Source organism: Erythrolamprus reginae, chromosome 10 (genome assembly GCF_031021105.1).
Source record: "Erythrolamprus reginae isolate rEryReg1 chromosome 10, rEryReg1.hap1, whole genome shotgun sequence".
NCBI lineage: Eukaryota > Metazoa > Chordata > Lepidosauria > Squamata > Dipsadidae > Erythrolamprus > Erythrolamprus reginae.
The window spans coordinates 48,373,295-48,391,924 of NC_091959.1; the positions used below are offsets into that span (position 1 = coordinate 48,373,295).

General features: G+C 45.5%; 1 protein-coding gene across 1 annotated transcript in view; it reads right to left on the bottom strand.

Annotated features, from left to right (window-relative positions):
* The window catches only part of ANAPC5 (anaphase promoting complex subunit 5), a 29,171-nt gene extending 11,667 nt beyond the window's left edge, over positions 1-17,504 (bottom strand). Inside the window, exons 1-12 of the mRNA XM_070763220.1 lie at positions 17,207-17,504; positions 16,124-16,203; positions 15,666-15,775; positions 14,326-14,515; positions 12,690-12,756; positions 11,462-11,563; positions 7,368-7,558; positions 7,041-7,122; positions 4,800-4,889; positions 3,428-3,609; positions 1,137-1,272; positions 161-235 (exon numbers count right to left, since the gene is read on the bottom strand). Coding sequence (XP_070619321.1) covers positions 161-235; positions 1,137-1,272; positions 3,428-3,609; positions 4,800-4,889; positions 7,041-7,122; positions 7,368-7,558; positions 11,462-11,563; positions 12,690-12,756; positions 14,326-14,515; positions 15,666-15,775; positions 16,124-16,203; positions 17,207-17,410 — 1,509 coding nt within the window. The 5' untranslated portion in view covers positions 17,411-17,504. The remainder of the gene's footprint in view (positions 1-160; positions 236-1,136; positions 1,273-3,427; positions 3,610-4,799; positions 4,890-7,040; positions 7,123-7,367; positions 7,559-11,461; positions 11,564-12,689; positions 12,757-14,325; positions 14,516-15,665; positions 15,776-16,123; positions 16,204-17,206) is intronic.
* Positions 17,505-18,630: the final 1,126 nt, after the last annotated feature.

Sequence of the window (18,630 nt, forward strand, 5' to 3'; positions counted from 1 at the left end):
ACTGCTTAGAAGTACTTCTGGAAACAGCTCAATGTCAATAATTCAACTCACAGGATTTCATAAGAAAACATCAATCAAATGAATGAATAAATAAAATAAATCATAAATAAATCAAAGCCAGAAAGCATCCTCCGCTCGGGGGTTTAGAGTGGAAGCTTACCTGGGCGTGCTGACTGTTGGTGGGAAATCTCTCCTTAAGATGCTTCAGGATCTCGGAAGCCGAGGTGAAATAACCCTGATGGATAGAAAGTGAATTTTGAAAGGAGAGTAGAAATTCATGTCCAAGCTAAGACACTTTTGTGCCTTAGTTCCAAAAATTAAAAATATACAGTCCAAAGAAGTGCTTTTATTGATTCATTATTTACTACAATGTCCTATCTGTCAATGACTACTTCAGCTTTAACCACAACAATACCCGAGCGCACAATAGATACAAACTTAAGGTGAACCACTCCAAAATCTATTGCAGATAATACAACTTCAGCAACAGAGTGGTCAATGGCTGGAATACACTACCTGACTCTGTGGTTTCTTCCCCAGATCCCCAAAACTTTAACCTTAGACCGTCTACTGTCGACCTCATCCCTTTCCTAAGAGGTCTGTAAGGGGCGTGCATAAGTGCACCATTGTACCTAGATGAGATGCTAAAGGGTCATATAAACAGATTCTCCCAAGCACAAGTTGTACCGCCCAGTCACTCTAGAACAGCGGTTTTCAATCTTGGCCACTTTAAGAGGTGTGGACTTCCATTCCCAGAATTCCCCAGGCCGGCAGACTGGCCTGGGGAATTCTGGGAATGGAAGTCCACACCTCTTAAAGTGGCCAAGATTGAAAACCGCTGTTCTAGAGTGACTGGGCGGTGTGTAGAACAGTGTTTCCCAACCTTGGCAACTTGAAGCTATTTGGACTTCAACTCCCAGAATTCCCCAGCCAGCGGGAATTCTGGGAGTTGAAGTCCAGATAACTTCAAGTTGCCCAGGTTGGGAAACACTGGTGTAGAACAAGAGAGCAGGGATCTATTGGGATAAGACAGATGGGGAGGGACTCCGGGTGATTCCCCGCAAAACCGGACTCTCGCAAGCATCCTACGGGACGAGCGCGGGGAATCTTGGCACGCCACGACGGGCGCCACCCACCTGCTCCGCGTGCAGCTCGGCCAAGTGGCACAGCACGACGGCGAAGGACTCCGTGTTGTTTTGCTGGACGCCCACGTTCACAGCCTCCAGGCTGTTCATGCTCAAGAGCATCTGGGCCTGCTGAAGCGCCATTGTGCTAGGGAGAAAGAGAGAGGGGGGGAAATAGATGGGTCGAGAGTAACGGCCTTGGCACTCGGCCCGTTCCTTTCATTCCATTTCTGAAGAGAGGCTTCTCAGGGCCTTTAAAAAAATAAAATAAATAAAACGTGCCATTCAAGAGCTTAATTCCGCGATGGCCCTTATGGAGAGCAGTACAATGTATTCTGTACTCCCCCCCCCCCCTCGTTTGCAGGTGCACCATGTTTGCTAGAGGGCGTATTCAGCTCCTGGGATTTGCTAAATTCCTGTGGATTGACCAACCACGTCTGCTGGAAGTTTGTTCCAAGCATCTACTCCTCTTTCAGTAAAATAATGTTTTCTCTGATCTTTCCCCCAACTAACTTCAGATTGTGTCCCCTTGTTCTTGTGTTCACTTTCCTATTAAAAACACTTCCCTCCTGAACCTTATTGAACCCTTGAACATATTTAAATGTTTCGATCATGTCCCCCCTTTCCCTTCTGTCCTCCAGACCAGTGTTTTTCAACCAGTGTGCCATGGCACACTAGTGTGCCGTGAGACATGGTCAGGTGTGCCGTGGGGAAATTAAACTACCATTCCGGCCAGGATCTCCCTTTTGTGTTCATCAAAACAGGCCCAGGCTTCACACTGTGTGTATAAATACATTTAGAAACTATATTATTAACTATATGTATAATATGTACTGTGTTAGAGTGTCATTTTGTGTCATTTTGGTTGGTGGTGTGCCCCAGGATTTTGTAAACGTAAAAAACTGTGCCGCGGCTCAAAAAAGGTTGAAAATCACTGCTCTAGCAGCCGAATGAGATGAATAATAAATAATAATAATTTATTGGATTTGTATGCCGCCCCTCTCCGTAGACTCGGGGCGGCTAACAACAATGATAAAAACAACATGTACAATCCAATAATAAAAAACAACTAAAACCCCTATTATAAAACCAAACATACACACAAACATACCATGCATAACTTGTAATGGCCTAGGGGGAAGGGCTATCTCAACTCCCCCATGCCTGGCGGTATAAATGAGGTTGGGAGTCAGGGCCAGCATCAAGGCAAGCTGAGACGTCCGAGGGGAAAGAGGGAATAGAACTGGCACAGAGAGAGAGAGAGAGAGAGGGACAGAGGGAGGGGTGGAGCCTGGGCCATCCATCAGCCCTCAAATGGAGAGCCAACAGCCCCCAGGTCTGGAGGTAGCTGATGAGGAACATCGGGTTCTGTGCCTGGTATGTAGATACACAGAAGGCAAAGAAGAGAACAGTGGAAATCTATGGGCCGGACCTCAGGATGGAAGAACCACCCCTGCTGGCGACACCCACCCTAACTCTGGGGATAAAAAGCAGGGGGTGGAGAAAAATAGGTGTGGTAGATAACTATTCATCTCCCTGCCGGAGAGACTTGATCGAAGGGTATAAATCTTGCACGGGATAGAAAAGGTGGATAGAGAAAAATCCTTTTCTCCATCACACAATACTAGGACGAGGGGGCCCTCCCTAAAGCTCATAGGTGAGAAAGTGAGGACAAATAAAGGGAGATATTTCTTCACTCATCTTTGATTGATGACTTCCAGAAGAGGTCGTGACAGCTGTCAGTCTGGATAGCTTCAAGGCAGGATTAGACAGATTCATGGAGGCCAAGTGTATCATAGGTGGTGATTGAAAGGGATGGCTCTGTGTTGCTTGAGGCAGGCAGGGTTCCCTTGAGTCCCATTTGTTGGGGGTCAAGGGAAAGGGTGGGCCTTGCCTTCTCCTTCTGCTCAAGATCCCATGGACAATTGGGGGGCCACTGTGGGACACAGAATGCTGGACTCGATGGGCTTTGGCCCGATCAGCGGGGCTCTTCTTAGGTTCTTACTCTGTAAATCACTGTGCTGTGAATTATTGATTTAAAACTACAGAGGGTTTGTCGTGTTTGGGAGTTGGGTTGTGACACTAAAGATATAATTTGGCACTCTTAATTTTAATTCAGATGAATCTAATTTATAACCCTGAATCCACCTTCCTAACAGGAAGTTCAGACCGGAAGGGGTTTTTTGAGCCTCTAAAGAATAATAATAATAATAATAATAATTTATTAGATTTGTATGCCGCCCCTCTCCGTTGAATCCCTGACGCCGTCTCAGACCTTCTGCCCTGACCGATGCTGGACATACCTGCGTCCGTACAGCCTCCAAATGGCCGTCTTCTGGGCGATGCTAATATCAATCAGTTCAGACAGGCTGTGCTTCCAGTGTAAGAGGTCAGAGTCTTTCAAAGCATCCATTAGCTTGTTGGCTCTCTTCCCTGCCAATGCTCTTTGCTGGACCAAAGACTGGATCCCCAGAGAGGCTAAATACTAGGGAAAGGGCAGAGAAAGGGTTTTAAAAGAGGAAGCTGTCACTAAGAGAGAAGGGCCAAGTAGGGGGAAGTAATAATAATAATAATAATAATAATAATAATAATAATAATAATAATAAAAAATTTATTAGATTTGTATGCCTCCCCTCTCCGAAGACTCGGGGCGGCTCACAACAATAACAAAAACAATATAATAGTAATACAAATCTAATATTTAAAAAAGTACAGTGGTACCTCATGATACGAACCCCTCGTCTTACGAACAACCCGAGATACGAACCCGGGGTTCAGAAATTTTTTGCCTATTCTTACGAACTTTTTCCTTCTTACAAACCCGCCGCCGCCCAGCTGTTGCTTTTTGAAACAGCCAGGGGCCTTCTCAGCGTCCTCCTGGACCCGAACGCCAAACCCGAACTTCCGGGTTCGGCGTTCGGGAGGCCGCCGAGAAGCCCCCTGGCTGTTTTAAAAGGTGACAGCCGGGAGGCGGGGCTTCTTGGCGGCCTCCCAAACGCCGAACCCGGAAGTTTGGCAAAAGTTCAGGTTCGGGAGGCCGCTGAGAAGCCCAGCCGCCCGGCTGTCGCTTTTTGAAACAGCCGGGGGGCTTCTCAGCGTCCTCCTGGACCCGGACGCCAAACCCGAACTTCCGGGCGGCAGCGGTTTTTTGCATTTTTTTTTGTTGCACGGATTAATTGATTTTATATTGTTTCCTATGGGAAACAATGTTTCGTCTTATGAACTTTTCGTCTTACGAACCTCCCCCCGGAACCAATTAGGTTCATTAGACGAGGTATTACTGTATATATAAAACCCCAACAATTAAAGCCATACAACACATGCATACCAAACATAAAATATAAAAGCCTGGGGGAGGTGTCTCAGTTCCCCCATGCCTGGCGCTAAAGGTGGGTCTTGAGTAATTTGCGAAAGACAAGGAGGGTGGGGGCCGTTCTAATCTCCGGGGGAGTTGATTCCAGAGGGTCGGGGCCGCCACAGAGAAGGCTCTTCCCCTGGGGCCCACCAAACGATGTTGTTTTGTCGACGGGATCTGGAGAAGGCCGACTCTGTGGGTCCTAATCGGCCGCTGGGATTCGTGCGGTAGAAGGCGGTTCCGGAGGTATTCTGGTCCACTGACTTTGAAAAGAAATTGACCAAGCGAAAAACAGAATTGACCAAGGGATTGACACCTACTGGTAATCCAAAATAGACAGCTTTCTTCACAGAATGCTCGAGAAGTATGCAGCTATCCGATCTTTTCTGTTCCAGGATATGCAGCCAACTCTGGCCGGGGGGAAAAAGGGATAGGAGACAAAGAAGATTGTTACAGAGAACCAAGAAGTCCCTTCAGTCAGAATTCTGCTCTTTAGGAATTCCAGAGTATGGAGACACCTATTTGAATGCTACCCGACTTGCTATTGCTTTAAAAAAAAAAGTGATTCCATGAAAGGAAGCTCAAGCGGTCATTTCCCCCCCTCCCCCCTTTCTTTTCAAAGCTAGATCAAAACTGGTCAAACTAGGGATGTACTATCACATTTATTTATTTATTTATTTATTATTTAGATTTGTATGCTGCCCGTCTCTGCAGACTCGGGGCGGCTCACAACAAAATAAAACAATTCATGACAAATCTAAATTATAGTTTAAAATATTTTTAAAAAACCATTTACTAAGCAAACATACATACAAACATACCATGCATAAATTGTATATGCCCGGGGGAGATGTCTCAGTTCCCCCATGCCTGACGACAAAGGTGGGTTTTAAGGAGCTTACGAAAGGCAAGGAGGGTGGGGGCAGTTCTAATCTCTGGGGGGAGTTGGTTCCAGAGAGTCGGGGCCGCCACAGAGAAGGCTCTTCCCCTGGGGCCCGCCAACCGACATTGTTTAGTTGATGGGACCCGGAGAAGGCCCACTCTGTGGTGGAAGTGCCCAGAGGGGGGAAAAAATATTGTGAAAAGATTCAAAGATGGATAGAAGAAATCACAGAACAAAAAGTACAAAAACCAGAACTATTTAAAACCAGAACTATTTCTGTTAGGTATAATGAAAGGGAAAATAAATAAAAGCAAACAATATCTCATGTCACATATAACAGCTGTAGCGGGAATCACTTATGCTCGAAACTGGAAAGCAGGCACGGCCCCTTCGAGCCCAATGATAGTAACAAAAATATTAGATCATGCGGAAATGAACAACTTAACCATGGAAATACATGACAAAGAGGAATCAGAATTTTACAAAATATAGTCTAATTGGTTAGAACACAAATAGTCAGTTAGGTATAGAGGAAATAAGGTGATAGGTGGATAGACTTTGATACGATGTTAGTTGCTTAAGAAGAGGGTAACATGTTGGAATTAGGAAATAAGTGAGTGTAGATAAACTAATGAACAGGTGATATATAACCACAGAAGATATATCAATATGCAGCACTGCGAAATGAATAACTTACGGTTTATGTTTTGTTATGTAATGTAATGTTTGTTATGTGGTGTTTCTGTTTTGAACGTTTGACTTGTATGTATGTATATTTGTATTTAAGTGTCGTTTTAAAACTGTTCAGTAAAAAATATTTTTTTAAAAAACTGGTCAAACTTGCGTGTTGGGCCTATGTGATCCTCAGATTCACGGCAGCGGCCATCTAGACTCAAAGCGCTGGAACCTGTTGTGGTTGGCTCTGGCCCAGCTCGTGCCCCAAGGACTGTGGATGTGGGGGAGACATCCACGTGCTGCAGGCCTTTTTTTGCCCCTGGTGGAATCTGCTGATGAAGGCTCCTCTGACCAAGAAGACATGAGTGACAGGGAGGAGGAGAGTGTGGCAGACAGCTCAGAAGGAGATCAATTATCTAGCTCCTCCTTGGATTCGGAACAAGAGTTAATGATACAGCCACGCATGCGGAGAGCGATGCATAGGCAGCAACAACTGAGAGATTATTATCAAAGAAAATGAGGCCACCTGTGGTTGGGTGGGGCTGTGGTCATTAGTGAGGCTGCTATAAAGAGCAGCCTGTGGGTTTGGCCATTGTGGAGGATTATCTGATCGTTGTGTTTCGTGACTGCTTTGCTGACTTTGACCTTTTGTGCACTGATTTTTCCCCGCTTTGAAACTAAACCAGAGCAAAGTGTCTTTCACTTTGTGAAAGAAGAAGGACTGTGAATGGCCTCACAGCTGCAAGCTAAGTATCTCAGAACTGATAAGGGACTTGTACCAATTACCAGTTTGTTTGGAGACCAGTGCTCTTTGCTCTACCAAAAGAGGGCTTAGGTTAAGTGAATTTTCATTATAAAGAACATTGTTTTGAATTTTCAAACGTGTATGTGTGTCTGAAATTTGTACCTGTGAATTTTTGGGAGGAGTCTACCAGAGAGCTCGACAGAACAGAACCCAAACAGGGGTAAGGAGGATTTTGGATCTCCTGCTACGAAGCCTTACCAAGCAATGCTGCAGGCAGACGTGATCGTTTGACTCCTGGGCAATCCGGATGGCTTCCTGCAAGGCCAGCTCAGCCTGGTGGCTGCAACCAGAGAGGAAAAATTGACGCCGTTAAGGGGAGACATGGAAATTCAATTTTGTTTGGGGCCCAAAAGAAAGTTACCATTCATATTGGGATGTGGGGGTTCTGTTTTTCTTTTGGTTAAATATATATTAGATATATTCCACCCAAATCTTAACCCACGGCTGAGAAGACAGGAGAACCAAAGAAGAAGAAAAGGTCAAGGTTCCCTGCCCGCTTCTGAAAATAAGTTAAAAACAACTCACTAGTGACCGAAGCGGCAGTGCAAAGCAGCCAAATTAAGAGCAGCGTATCTGAGGCTTCGACCGTAACCTTCGTCCCCGTTACTTTTGCTTTCCGCCCCGGTGAGAATCAAGCGGTCGAAGTAGTGAAGGAGGCTGTGCGCTGAGCTGAAGACGTCTTGGACTCGAAGGCTGTTTAAGTAGCTTAGGTAATGCTAGGTAGAAAGAAACCAGGTTTGTATAAACTTTCAGAGCTATATACGAGGATGCAACATGAGAAAATATTATTTTACTGAAAGAGTAGATCCTTGGAACAAACTTCCAGCAGACGTGGTTGGTAAATCCAGTGACTGAATTGAAACATGCCTGGGATAAACATAGATCCATCCTGTTGTGGTTTGCTCTGGCCCAGCTCCTGCCCCAAGGACTGTGGGTGTGGGGGAGACATCCACATGCTGCAGGCCTGTTTTGCCCCCGGTGGAATCTGCTGATGAAGGCTCCTCTGACCAAGAAGACATGAGTGACAGGGAGGAGCAGTGTGTGGCAGACAGCTCAGAAGGAGATCAATTCTCTAGCTCCTCCTTGGATTCGGAACAAGAGTTAATGATACAGCCACACATGCGGAGAGCGATGCATAGGCAGCAACAACTGAGAGATTATTATCAAAGAAAATGAGGCCACCTGTGGTTGGGTGGGGCTGTGGTCATTAGTGAGGCTGCTATAAAGAGCAGCCTGTGGGTTTGGCCATTGTGGAGGATTATCTGATCCTTGTGTTTCGTGACTGCTTTACTGACTTTGACATTTTGTGTGCTGCTTTTTCCCCGCTTTGAAACTAAACCAGAGCAAAGTGTGTTTCACTTTATGAAAGAAGAAGGACTGTGAATTGCCTCACAGCTGCAAGCTAAGTATCACAGAACTGATAAGGGACTTGTACAAATTACCAGTTTGTTTGGAGACGAGGGCTCTTGGCTATACCAGAAGAGGGCTTGGTTTAGAAACATAGAGACATAGAAGACTGACGACAGAAAAAGACCTCCTGGTCCATCTAGTCTGCCCTTATACTATTTCCTGTATTTCATCTTACAATGGATATATGTTTATCCCAGGCATGTTTCAATTCAGTTACTGTGGATTTACCAACCACGTCTGCTGGAAGTTTGTTCCAAGGATCTACTACTCTTTCAGTAAAATAATATTTTCTCATGTTGCCTTTGATCATTCCCCCAACTAACTTCAGATTGTGTCCCCTTGTTCTTGTGTTCACTTTCCTATTAAAAACACTTCCCACCTGAACCTTATTCAACCCTTTAACATATTTAAATGTTTCGATCATGTCCCCCCTTTTCCTTCTGTCTTCCAGACTATACAGATTGAGTTTATGACGTCTTTCCTGATACGTTTTATGCTTCCACCATTCTTGTAGCCCGTCTTTGGACCCGTTCAATTTTGTCAATATCTTTTTGTAGGTGAGGCCTCCAGAACTGAACACAGTACAGTGATCCCCCGATCATTGCGAGGGTTCCGTTCCAGGACCCCTCGCAATGATCGGGTTTTCGCGAAGTAGCGCTGCGGAAGTAAAAACACCATCTGCGCATGCGCAGATGGTGTTTTTACTTCCGCCGCAGCAGCGAGGAGCCGAAGATTGGGGTTTTAAAACACCCGCGCGGCTTACAAACTGAGCCCTAAAGCCAAGCGCCAAAGGCGAACTTCTGCGCTTGGCTTCAGGACTCAGTTTGGAAGCCGCACGAGTGTTTTAACAGGTCTCCGCCAACATGGGGAGCTTCCTAGCACCCTCCCGAGCCCCCAACCCGGGTTTGGGGGGTGCTAGGAAGCTCCCCATGTTGGCAGCGACATTTTAAAACACCCGCGCGGCTTCCAAACTGAGCCCTAAAGCCAAGCGCCAAAGGCGAACTTCTGCGCTTGGCTTCAGGACTCAGTTTGGAAGCCGCACGAGTGTTTTAACAGGTCTCCGCCAACATGGGGAGCTTCCTAGCACCCTCCCGAGCCCCCAACCCGGGTTTGGGGGGTGCTAGGAAGCTCCCCATGTTGGCAGCGACATTTTAAAACACCCGCGCGGCTTCCAAACTGAGCCCTAAAGCCAAGCGCCAAAGGCGAACTTCTGCGCTTGGCTTCAGGACTCAGTTTGGAAGCCGCGCGAGTGTTTTAACAGGTCTCCGCCAACATGGGGAGCTTCCTAGCACCCCCCCCGAGCCCCCAACCCGGGTTTGGGGGGTGCTAGGAAGATCCCATTGTTGGCGGAGACCTTTTAAAACACCCGCGCGGCTTCCAAACTGAGTCCTGAAGCCAAGCGCCAAAGGCGAACTTCTGCGCTTGGCTTCAGGACTCAGTTTGGAAGCCGCGCGAGTGTTTTAACAGGTCTCCGCCAACATGGGGAGCTTCCTAGCACCCCCCCCGAGCCCCCAACCCGGGTTTGGGGGGTGCTAGGAAGATCCCATTGTTGGCGGAGACCTTTTAAAACACTCGCGCGGCTTCCAAACTGAGTCCTGAAGCCAAGCGCCAAAGGCGAACTTCTGCGCTTGGCTTCAGGACTCAGTTTGGAAGCCGCGCGAGTGTTTTAACAGGTCTCCGCCAACATGGGGAGCTTCCTAGCACCCCCCCCGAGCCCCCAACCCGGGTTTGGGGGGTGCTAGGAAGCTCCCATTGTTGGCGGAGACCTTTTAAAACACCCGCGCGGCTTCCAAACTGAGTCCTGAAGCCAAGCGCCAAAGGCGAACTTCTGCGCTTGGCTTCAGGACTCAGTTTGGAAGCCGCGCGAGTGTTTTAACAGGTCTCCGCCAACATGGGGAGCTTCCTAGCACCCCCCCCGAGCCCCCAACCCGGGTTTGGGGGGTGCTAGGAAGATCCCATTGTTGGCGGAGACCTTTTAAAACACTCGCGCGGCTTCCAAACTGAGTCCTGAAGCCAAGCGCCAAAGGCGAACTTCTGCGCTTGGCTTCAGGACTCAGTTTGGAAGCCGCGCGAGTGTTTTAACAGGTCTCCGCCAACATAGGGAGCTTCCTAGCACCCCCCCCAGCCCCCAACCCGGGTTTGGGGGATGCTAGGAAGCTCCCATTGTTGGCGGAGACCTTTTAAAACACTCGCGCGGCTTCCAAACTGAGTCCTGAAGCCAAGCGCAGAAGTTCGCCTTTGGCGCTTGGCTTTAGGGCTCAGTTTGGAAGCCGCGCGGGTGTTTTAAAACGTCGCTGCCAACATGGGGAGCTTCCTAGCACCCCCCAAACCCGGGTTGGGGGCTCGGGGGGGTGCTAGGAAGCTCCCATTGTTGGCGGAGACCTTTTAAAACACCCGCGCGGCTTCCAAACTGAGCCCTAAAGCCAAGCGCCAAAGGCGAACTTCTGCGCTTGGCTTCAGGACTCAGTTTGGAAGCCGGGCGGGTGTTTTAAAAGGTCTCCGCCAACAATGGGAGCTTCCTAGCACCCCCCCCCCAGCCCCCAACCCGGGTTTGGGGGGTGCTAGGAAGCCCCCCATGCCGGCGGGAAGACCCAGGGAACGTTCCTTCGGCCGCCCAGCAGCTGATCTGCCGGAACGCAAACTCCACCATCTACGCATGCGTGCAGATGGTGTTACTTCCGGGTTGAAAACTCGCGATATAGCCGTTTCGCAATGATCGGGGTCGCGATACCCGGGGGATCACTCTACTCCAAATGTTGTCTCACCAGCAATCTGTATAAGGGGATCATAATCTCCCTCTTCCTGCTTGTTATACCTCTAGCTATGCAGCCAAGTATCCTACTCGCTTTCCCTACCGTCTGACTGCACTGTTCCCCCATTTGGAGACGGTCAGAAATCACTACCCCTCAATCCTTCTCTTCTGAAGTTTTTGCCAATGCAATACTCAGATTGAGGATTCCTTTTCCCCAAGTGCATTATTTGACATTTGGAAATATTAAACTGCAGTTTCCATTGCTTTGACCATTTATGTTGAAAAAGATGTTGAAAAAAAATGCAGGGCGTCCTGCATAAGCCACGCCCACAGTGTGGTAGTAAAAATTTTGGTAGCCCTTCAGTGGTTTTTCCTATTGCAATAAGTGAGGTGTATAATTTTAGAAGGGATACACCCGATAAAGCAGGACTTAAGAAAACAAATGAATCCAATTTACCGCTTCAGCAAAATCCGGGTTAAACTTTAACAAGTTGTTCAACTCCTTTTGCAAAGATGCCGGAGAAAGTGCTTTGGTCTCATCGTTTTTCAACAAAGATGCCTACAATTAAATTTCAAAAAAATAAAAATAAATCTTTCATTTCTGTTAAAGAGATGCACATTTACCAGAATAATATAAATTAAACCTTTCCGTAATCAACATCGCTAAAAAACTTTCCACACATTGACGTTCTGCAACCGTAGCAACAATTGTTGGGCGTGCATGCGCGCTAGAACCGGGAAGTTTGCCTTTTCTGGATTGTGGTGCTGATGAGCGTTAGCACCCAAAGTTTCCACGCAACTTTTTCAGCACTCGGTTCCAAAATGGTTAACCATTACTGTTGCACGTGCTTCTTACGCAATCAACTGCAGATATTCTTTTAGGAAGATAGTAGGAAATTTGTTAAATAAAACAGTTCGCCTTTTGGAATTGCAGACATACCCAGACTCTAGTCCTCAAGTTGTAGAATCTCTTCCAAATCCATGTTTATCTTCCCAGCTGCGAGAGCAATCATGGGCTTTCCCAAATATGCTCATGTTACTCCAACACTGCGCAGTCTGCATTGGTTGCCGATCAGCTTCCGGTCACAATTCAAAGTATTGGTTATGACCTATAAAGCCCTTCATGGCACCGGACCAGGATATCTGCCACACGAATCCCAGCGACCGGTCAGGTCCCACAGAGTTGGTCTTCTCCGGGTCCCATCGACTAAACAATGTCGTCTGGCGGGACCCAGGGGAAGAGCCTTCTCTGTGGCGGCCCCGACCCTCTGGAATCAGCTCCCTCCAGAGATTAGAACTGCCCCTATCCTCCTTGCCTTTCGTAAACTCCTTAAAACCCACCACTGTCGTCAAGCGTGGGGGAACTGAGACATCTCCCCCTGCGTATGTAGTTTTAGTGCATGATATGACTGTATGTATGATTTTTATATTGGGGTTCCTTGCTGTTAGATTTTTAAATGTACAAGTGTTATTTTAGATTTTGAATTATTAGATTTGTCAATGTATATTGTTTTTGTCACTGCTGTGAGCCGCCCCGAGTCTGCGGAGAGGGGCGGCATATAAATCTAATAAATAATAATAATAATAATAATAATAATAATAATAATAATATTTTAAGTACGCTGTGATGGGAAGGAGAATGGACCGAAATGCTCAGTTTGTCGAGAGGTTAGCAATTAACATACCTGTTGGGAGAGGAAATATTCTGCTTGCTTCTGTGAGAGGGGCCCATTGCAGGATATCTCTTCCTCCCTTTAAAGAGAGAAGCCATCATGACATTTCTCCAGAAAATTAGAACACCCAAAAGTACAGTAGCAAAGACAGCTGTTCGTTTCAAAAAGGGCACCCCCCCAAAAAAACAAAAAACACCAGAAGAGAAGCCCTCAGATGTCACACTATAGGGTGAAAGTTTTCACATTCTTTGTTAGCTAAACTGCTTTGAGAACTTTGCCAGCCATTTTGGTAGGTACAGAAAAAACTACAGTAACTGTACATATTACATAATTGTGTGTCCCCTCCTGCCAAAATGTAGAACAATTTCAGACCCTTTGGTCAAATTTATCCAAAGATTTAAATTGGCCACATACAGGGAAGCTTGGGATCACTCCTAGCTTTAATTCAGCAACCATAATCAAGATATACTTAATTATAGCAGTGGGCATAGTTTCCACCCCTCCCTTATAAAAATAAAAAACTGGCTTACTCCCCCATTTTGGTTAGAGGGAATGGCACTCCTTGTGTGTGTTTTGGCTTATTTATTTATTTATTTGATTTGTATGCCGCCCCTCTCTGTAGACTAGGGGCGGCTAACAACAGTAATAAAAACAGCATATAACAATCCAATATTAAAACAGTTAAAAACCCTTATTATAAAACCAAACATACATACAGACATACCATGCATAAAATTGTAAAGGCCTAGGGGGAAGGAGTGTTGTGGTTAGCTCTGGCCCAGCTCCTGCCCCAAGGATTGTGGATTTGGGGGAGACATCCACATGCTGCAGGCCTGTTTTGCCCCCGGTGGAATCTGCTGATGAAGGCTCCTCTGACCAAGAAGACATGAGTGACAGGGAGGAGAGTGGGGCAGACAGCTCAGAAGGAGATCAATTCTCTAGCTCCTCCTTGGATTCGGAACAAGAGTTAATGATACAGCCACGCATGCGGAGAGCGATGCATAGGCAGCAACAACTGAGAGATTATTATCAAAGAAAATGAGGCCACCTGTGGTTGGGTGGGGCTGTGGTCATTAGTGAGGCTGCTATAAAGAGCAGCCTGTGGGTTTGGCCATTGTGGAGGATTATCTGATCGTTTTGTTTCGTGACTGCTTTACTGACTTTGACCTTTTGTGTGCTGATTTTTCCCTGCTTTGAAACTAAACCAGAGCAAAGTGTGTTTCACTTTGTGAAAGAAGAAGGACTGTGAATTGCCTCACAGCTGCAAGCTAAGTATCACAGAACTGATAAGGGACTTGTACAAATTACCAGTTTGGTTGGAGACGAGGGCTCTTTGCTATCCCAAAAGAGGGCTTGGTTTAAGTGAATTTTCATTATAAAGAACATTGTTTTGAATTTTCAAACGTGTGTGTGTGTCTGAAATTGTATCTGTGCATTTTTGGGAGGATTCTACCAGAGACCTCGACAGAACAAGGAGTATCTCAGTTCCCCCATGCCTGGCGGCAGAGGTGGGCTTTATTCAATGTTACTGGTTTTCTTTGTGTTTTCAACATTGTGTACAACATCGTCTTACTGTTTAATAAGCTGGTCAGAGTCCTCGCAGATTGAGGCTGAATGTGGATTTCCTAAAAAATGAATAAATAATAACCTTAAGGGTGCATCAAGTTCTTCTTTCTCCATTTCTTCATCTCCGCCACGTGTCAGCTCCATTTCACACTCATCACCCCTGCCTTTCTTCTCTTCGTTTTGGAAGTACTGCTGGAGAGCGGTGTAAAGCTTGTAGACTTGACTAAATGAAAGCTTATTATAGGCCAGGATCATGTGGCGCAGAAACAAGCCTGCAGAGGCAAGAAGGAGGCTGTTATTGTGGATACTCTCCCGCCTTATCAGTTCCACAATGCAATACAATCATATTCCCCAGCTTTTGTAATACCCATGTACACCACACCAGGGAGCATTTTCCCAACGAAATCAAGTGACAAAAAAATGTATTTGCATAAAAAAAAGATTTTGCAAATTCATAAAAATTAAGTTATGACAAACCAGCTTAGGCAGTTAGATTTTAACCAAGGTGTGAAGGTGTGTGGCTGTGGGTCTTGCCTCCCAAGGACAATTCCATCTGTCCGTCCATTACCCTGGGGGGAGAATCATTGACCCCCTCAGAGAGGGTTTGCAACTTGGGCGTCCTCCTCGATCCACAGCTCACATTAGAGAAACATCTTTCAGCTGTGGCGAGGGGGGCGTTCGCCCAGGTTCGCCTGGTGCACCAGTTGCGGCCCTATTTGGACCGGGAGTCACTGCTCACAGTCACTCGAGGCTCAAGTACTGTAACGCTCTCTACATGGGGCTACCTTTGAAGAGTGTTCGGAAACTTCAGATCGTGCAGAATGCAGCTGCGAGAGCAATCATGGGCTTTCCCAAATATGCCCATGTTACACCAACACTCCGCAGTCTGCATTGGTTGGCGATCAGTTTCCGGTCACAATTCAAAGTGTTGGTTATGACCTATAAAGCCCTTCATGGCACCGGACCAGATTATCTCAGGGACCGCCTTCTGCCGCAGGAATCCCAGTGACCAGTTAGGTCCCACAGAGTGGGTCTTCTCCGCGTCCCGTCAACTAAACAATGCCGCTTGGCGGGACCCAGAGGAAGAGCCTTCTCTGTGGTGGCCCCGGCCCTCTGGAACCAACTCCCCCCAGAGATTAGAATTACCCCCACCCTCCTTGCCTTTCGTAAGCTGCTTAAAACACACCTCTGCCACCAGGCATGGGGGAATGGAGATCCTCTTTCCTCCTAGGCCTTTATAATTTTATGCATGGTATGTCTGTCTGTATGTTTGGTTTTTTATTATAATGGGTTTTAATTGTTTTTATTATTGGATTATTATTGTACACTGTCTTATTATTGCTGTTAGCCGCCCCGAGTCTCCAGAGAGGGGCGGCATACATATCCAATAAATAAATAAATAAACTAAGATTGTTTTTTTACCTACAACACTTGTTTTGTGAACCTCTGGTTCAGTTCCACTGAATGAGACTGAAAGATCATCAAAGAATTGTTCCATATCTTTCAATTCACCTTCTGCCATCAGCTTAATCCTGTAAGTGAGGCCAACAGATGACGCTACAATATTCTGTATACAAAGCACATGAACTATATATAGTTCCTCCAAAAGATTAATGTTAATAAATAAGTATTTTGAAAGCAGAATTGAAATTGTAACACCAACCCTCCCACACATTCAAAAAAGCATTGACAAGCTTCTTCATCCAAAGAAATGTTTTCAAACTTGTAAAACAAACTTCCTTTTCAGAGAAAGTACCTAAAACCTGGAGAAATTTATTAAAGTTACATTTAACCTCACTAACAAGTCTTGGTAAGCAAACAAGAGTGGACACCATCGAAACAAACTGCAATATGCAAAAAGGGAAAAGAATCATACTTGCCTTGTTTGAACAGAACTTGCTATTTCAGGGCAGCATCCATCAATAGCTCGAATCAAACGACACAGAGTCATATCAGGACCCTAAATAAAAAAAGTAATATTGACAGTTAGAATAGCGGTGTTCACACAATGCATTCACAGTTCACAAAATATGGTTTCCTGAATTAATCCCATTGATGGATGCATACAGCATATGGAACCATAAAATAAACTCTGGATTAATGTGTCCATTCAAACAACCAAAATGTAGTTCAATATCTGTGTAAACTTAACCAAATTTCTACATGCGCAGGGACAAGCTGTCATCATTTTATATTTTTTATTTATATAAATCATATAGTGTATTTATATAGTGTTTGCTTGTTGTTAGAGTTTCCTTTTTCCTCTTCTTTTGGATTTTGTATTCTTCTCATCAGCTGTCCAGAGTATACCATCTTATAAATTATAAATTCATAATTATGCCATTGTGTTGTACCATTGTGCATGATTCTTGAAAAATGTGCCTTTTATTTTATGTATACTGAGAGCATATGCACCAATGACAAATTCCTTGTGTGTCCAATCACATTAGCCAATAAAGAATTCAATTCAATTGAACTCAATTCAACTCTACCTACCTACCTACCTACCTACCCACCATCTATCTATCTATTGTATTTATATGCCACTCACTCCAAAACAGACTATTTTATTCTATTCTATTCACAACTTATTTATTGAAGTAAATAGAAATAAATGAAACCCTGCCTGGCCTCAAGTCGTCGGCTCGCCTTGAAAGCTCTGAATGTGATATTTGTAGTCTCATTGTGGTCTTTTTCAGTTTGTTTTATTGCTCTGTTATTTTATTTCTGCTTTTATTAAAGTTTTTGATCTGTTTAAATTAATGGTTCCTGAATTTCTGACATGAGAGGACACTTCTTTTCACTTCTTTATATTGTAAGCCGCTTGGAGTACCCCCCAGGGCGACACAGGCGGCAAAAAAAATTAAGGAATAATGACCCCCCCCCCTCCTTCAAAGAAAAAAAGAAGACCCCTAAGGGATGCAGGCCTCCCCTTTCTCCCCTCCAGCACCCGCCACCCCAACCTGCAAGAGGGGCAGCAGCAGCCGGTTGAGACGCCGCTTTTCCAGCAGGCTGAGTTGCGGCCCGCTCCGGCCCAGCTCCCGGATCAGCACCAGCAGGGCCATCTTGTACGGGGTGACCCAGTCCTTGATGCCGAAGACGTTGGCGTGGACCACGCCGTTAGTCATCATGGGGTTGAAGTAGAGGCTCTCGTGGACGCTGGCCATGGTTCCGTGATGGGGGACCACATACAGAAGCGCACCTGCGGCCGTCACCTGGGCAACCGCCGCCGAGTCGCAGTGCAGCCAATCGCCGACGCCGGAGGAAGCGCGCGAGGGGCGCGTCTGAGCCAATGAGAGTGAAGCTTAGAGAGAGTCACGTTCAGTGTACGAGCGGAAGCAAAAGTCAGGGTGCCGAGAGTTCCGCTGGGTTTATAAGAAATAGGGAGAAGTTGCAGAATAGTTAAGTATTTGAAGGGAACTTGGGAGGTGTTCTAGTCCAGCCCCTGCCACAAGCGGGAGACATTATTCCATTCCAGCCAAGTGGGATTACAGAGAAAAAGCTTCAGTGTTCTAGATTACAAATATCTAGATTACACACACACAAACACACACATTTCTATACTCTCTTTTTTGTAGATCTCCCTAGCAGCCTAGCTGATAAATTGTGTGTGAAATATTGGGTGATGACCTGATAACTCAAACCTGGTACTGCTGCTACTCAATGTAATAATGAAGTGTTTGCAAGCAAACTGCCAAGCTCAGAGACACCAGGAATCCCAGTTCTATTTTGACCTACAAATATTTTCCTCTACTGGAGAACATGAAATATTGCTCAATTGGTTTAATGGCTGTGTGGTGTGAATCCTGCCCATTGGTTTCTAATGCATTTATCGTGCAAAGTCAAAATACGATTTAGTTCAGCAAGAAGGTTAGGTTGTGTAGACTCGGCTTCTGAGGAAAAGGAAGAATGGGACTTATGTTGGAATTTGGAAGCTAAGCTAAAAATAATAATAAAAAATTTCAAGACTGCAGAAAAAGTAAAGGGATACTCTTGATTTCCATCGCTTATTTTTCGCTTTAGGCTTACCAAACAAGAATGTGTGTGTGTATAATGCTATCATCCTGCATATTCAGCATATCAATAACTGTTATAATACTAAAAGTTGGTTCTATTAGCGTTTATTCCACCATTAAACAAAGGTCTCTTGTCATACTACCAATTGCTAATGACCTTGCTGTAAATTTAAGAAGACTTAATGATAAGAATAGCAGATAAGAATGGCTTACTTCTCCAGCATAATCTCCTAACCAGAAAAGCTTCCTGCTCACTTCTCTCCATATGACGTGATTCTAAAAATTGCTTTTCTGAGAGTGATCATGCACAATGTTTTGCTGACGTAAGAGAAGTTTCTGTTTTCCAAACAACAGCTCTGTTTCTAATAAAT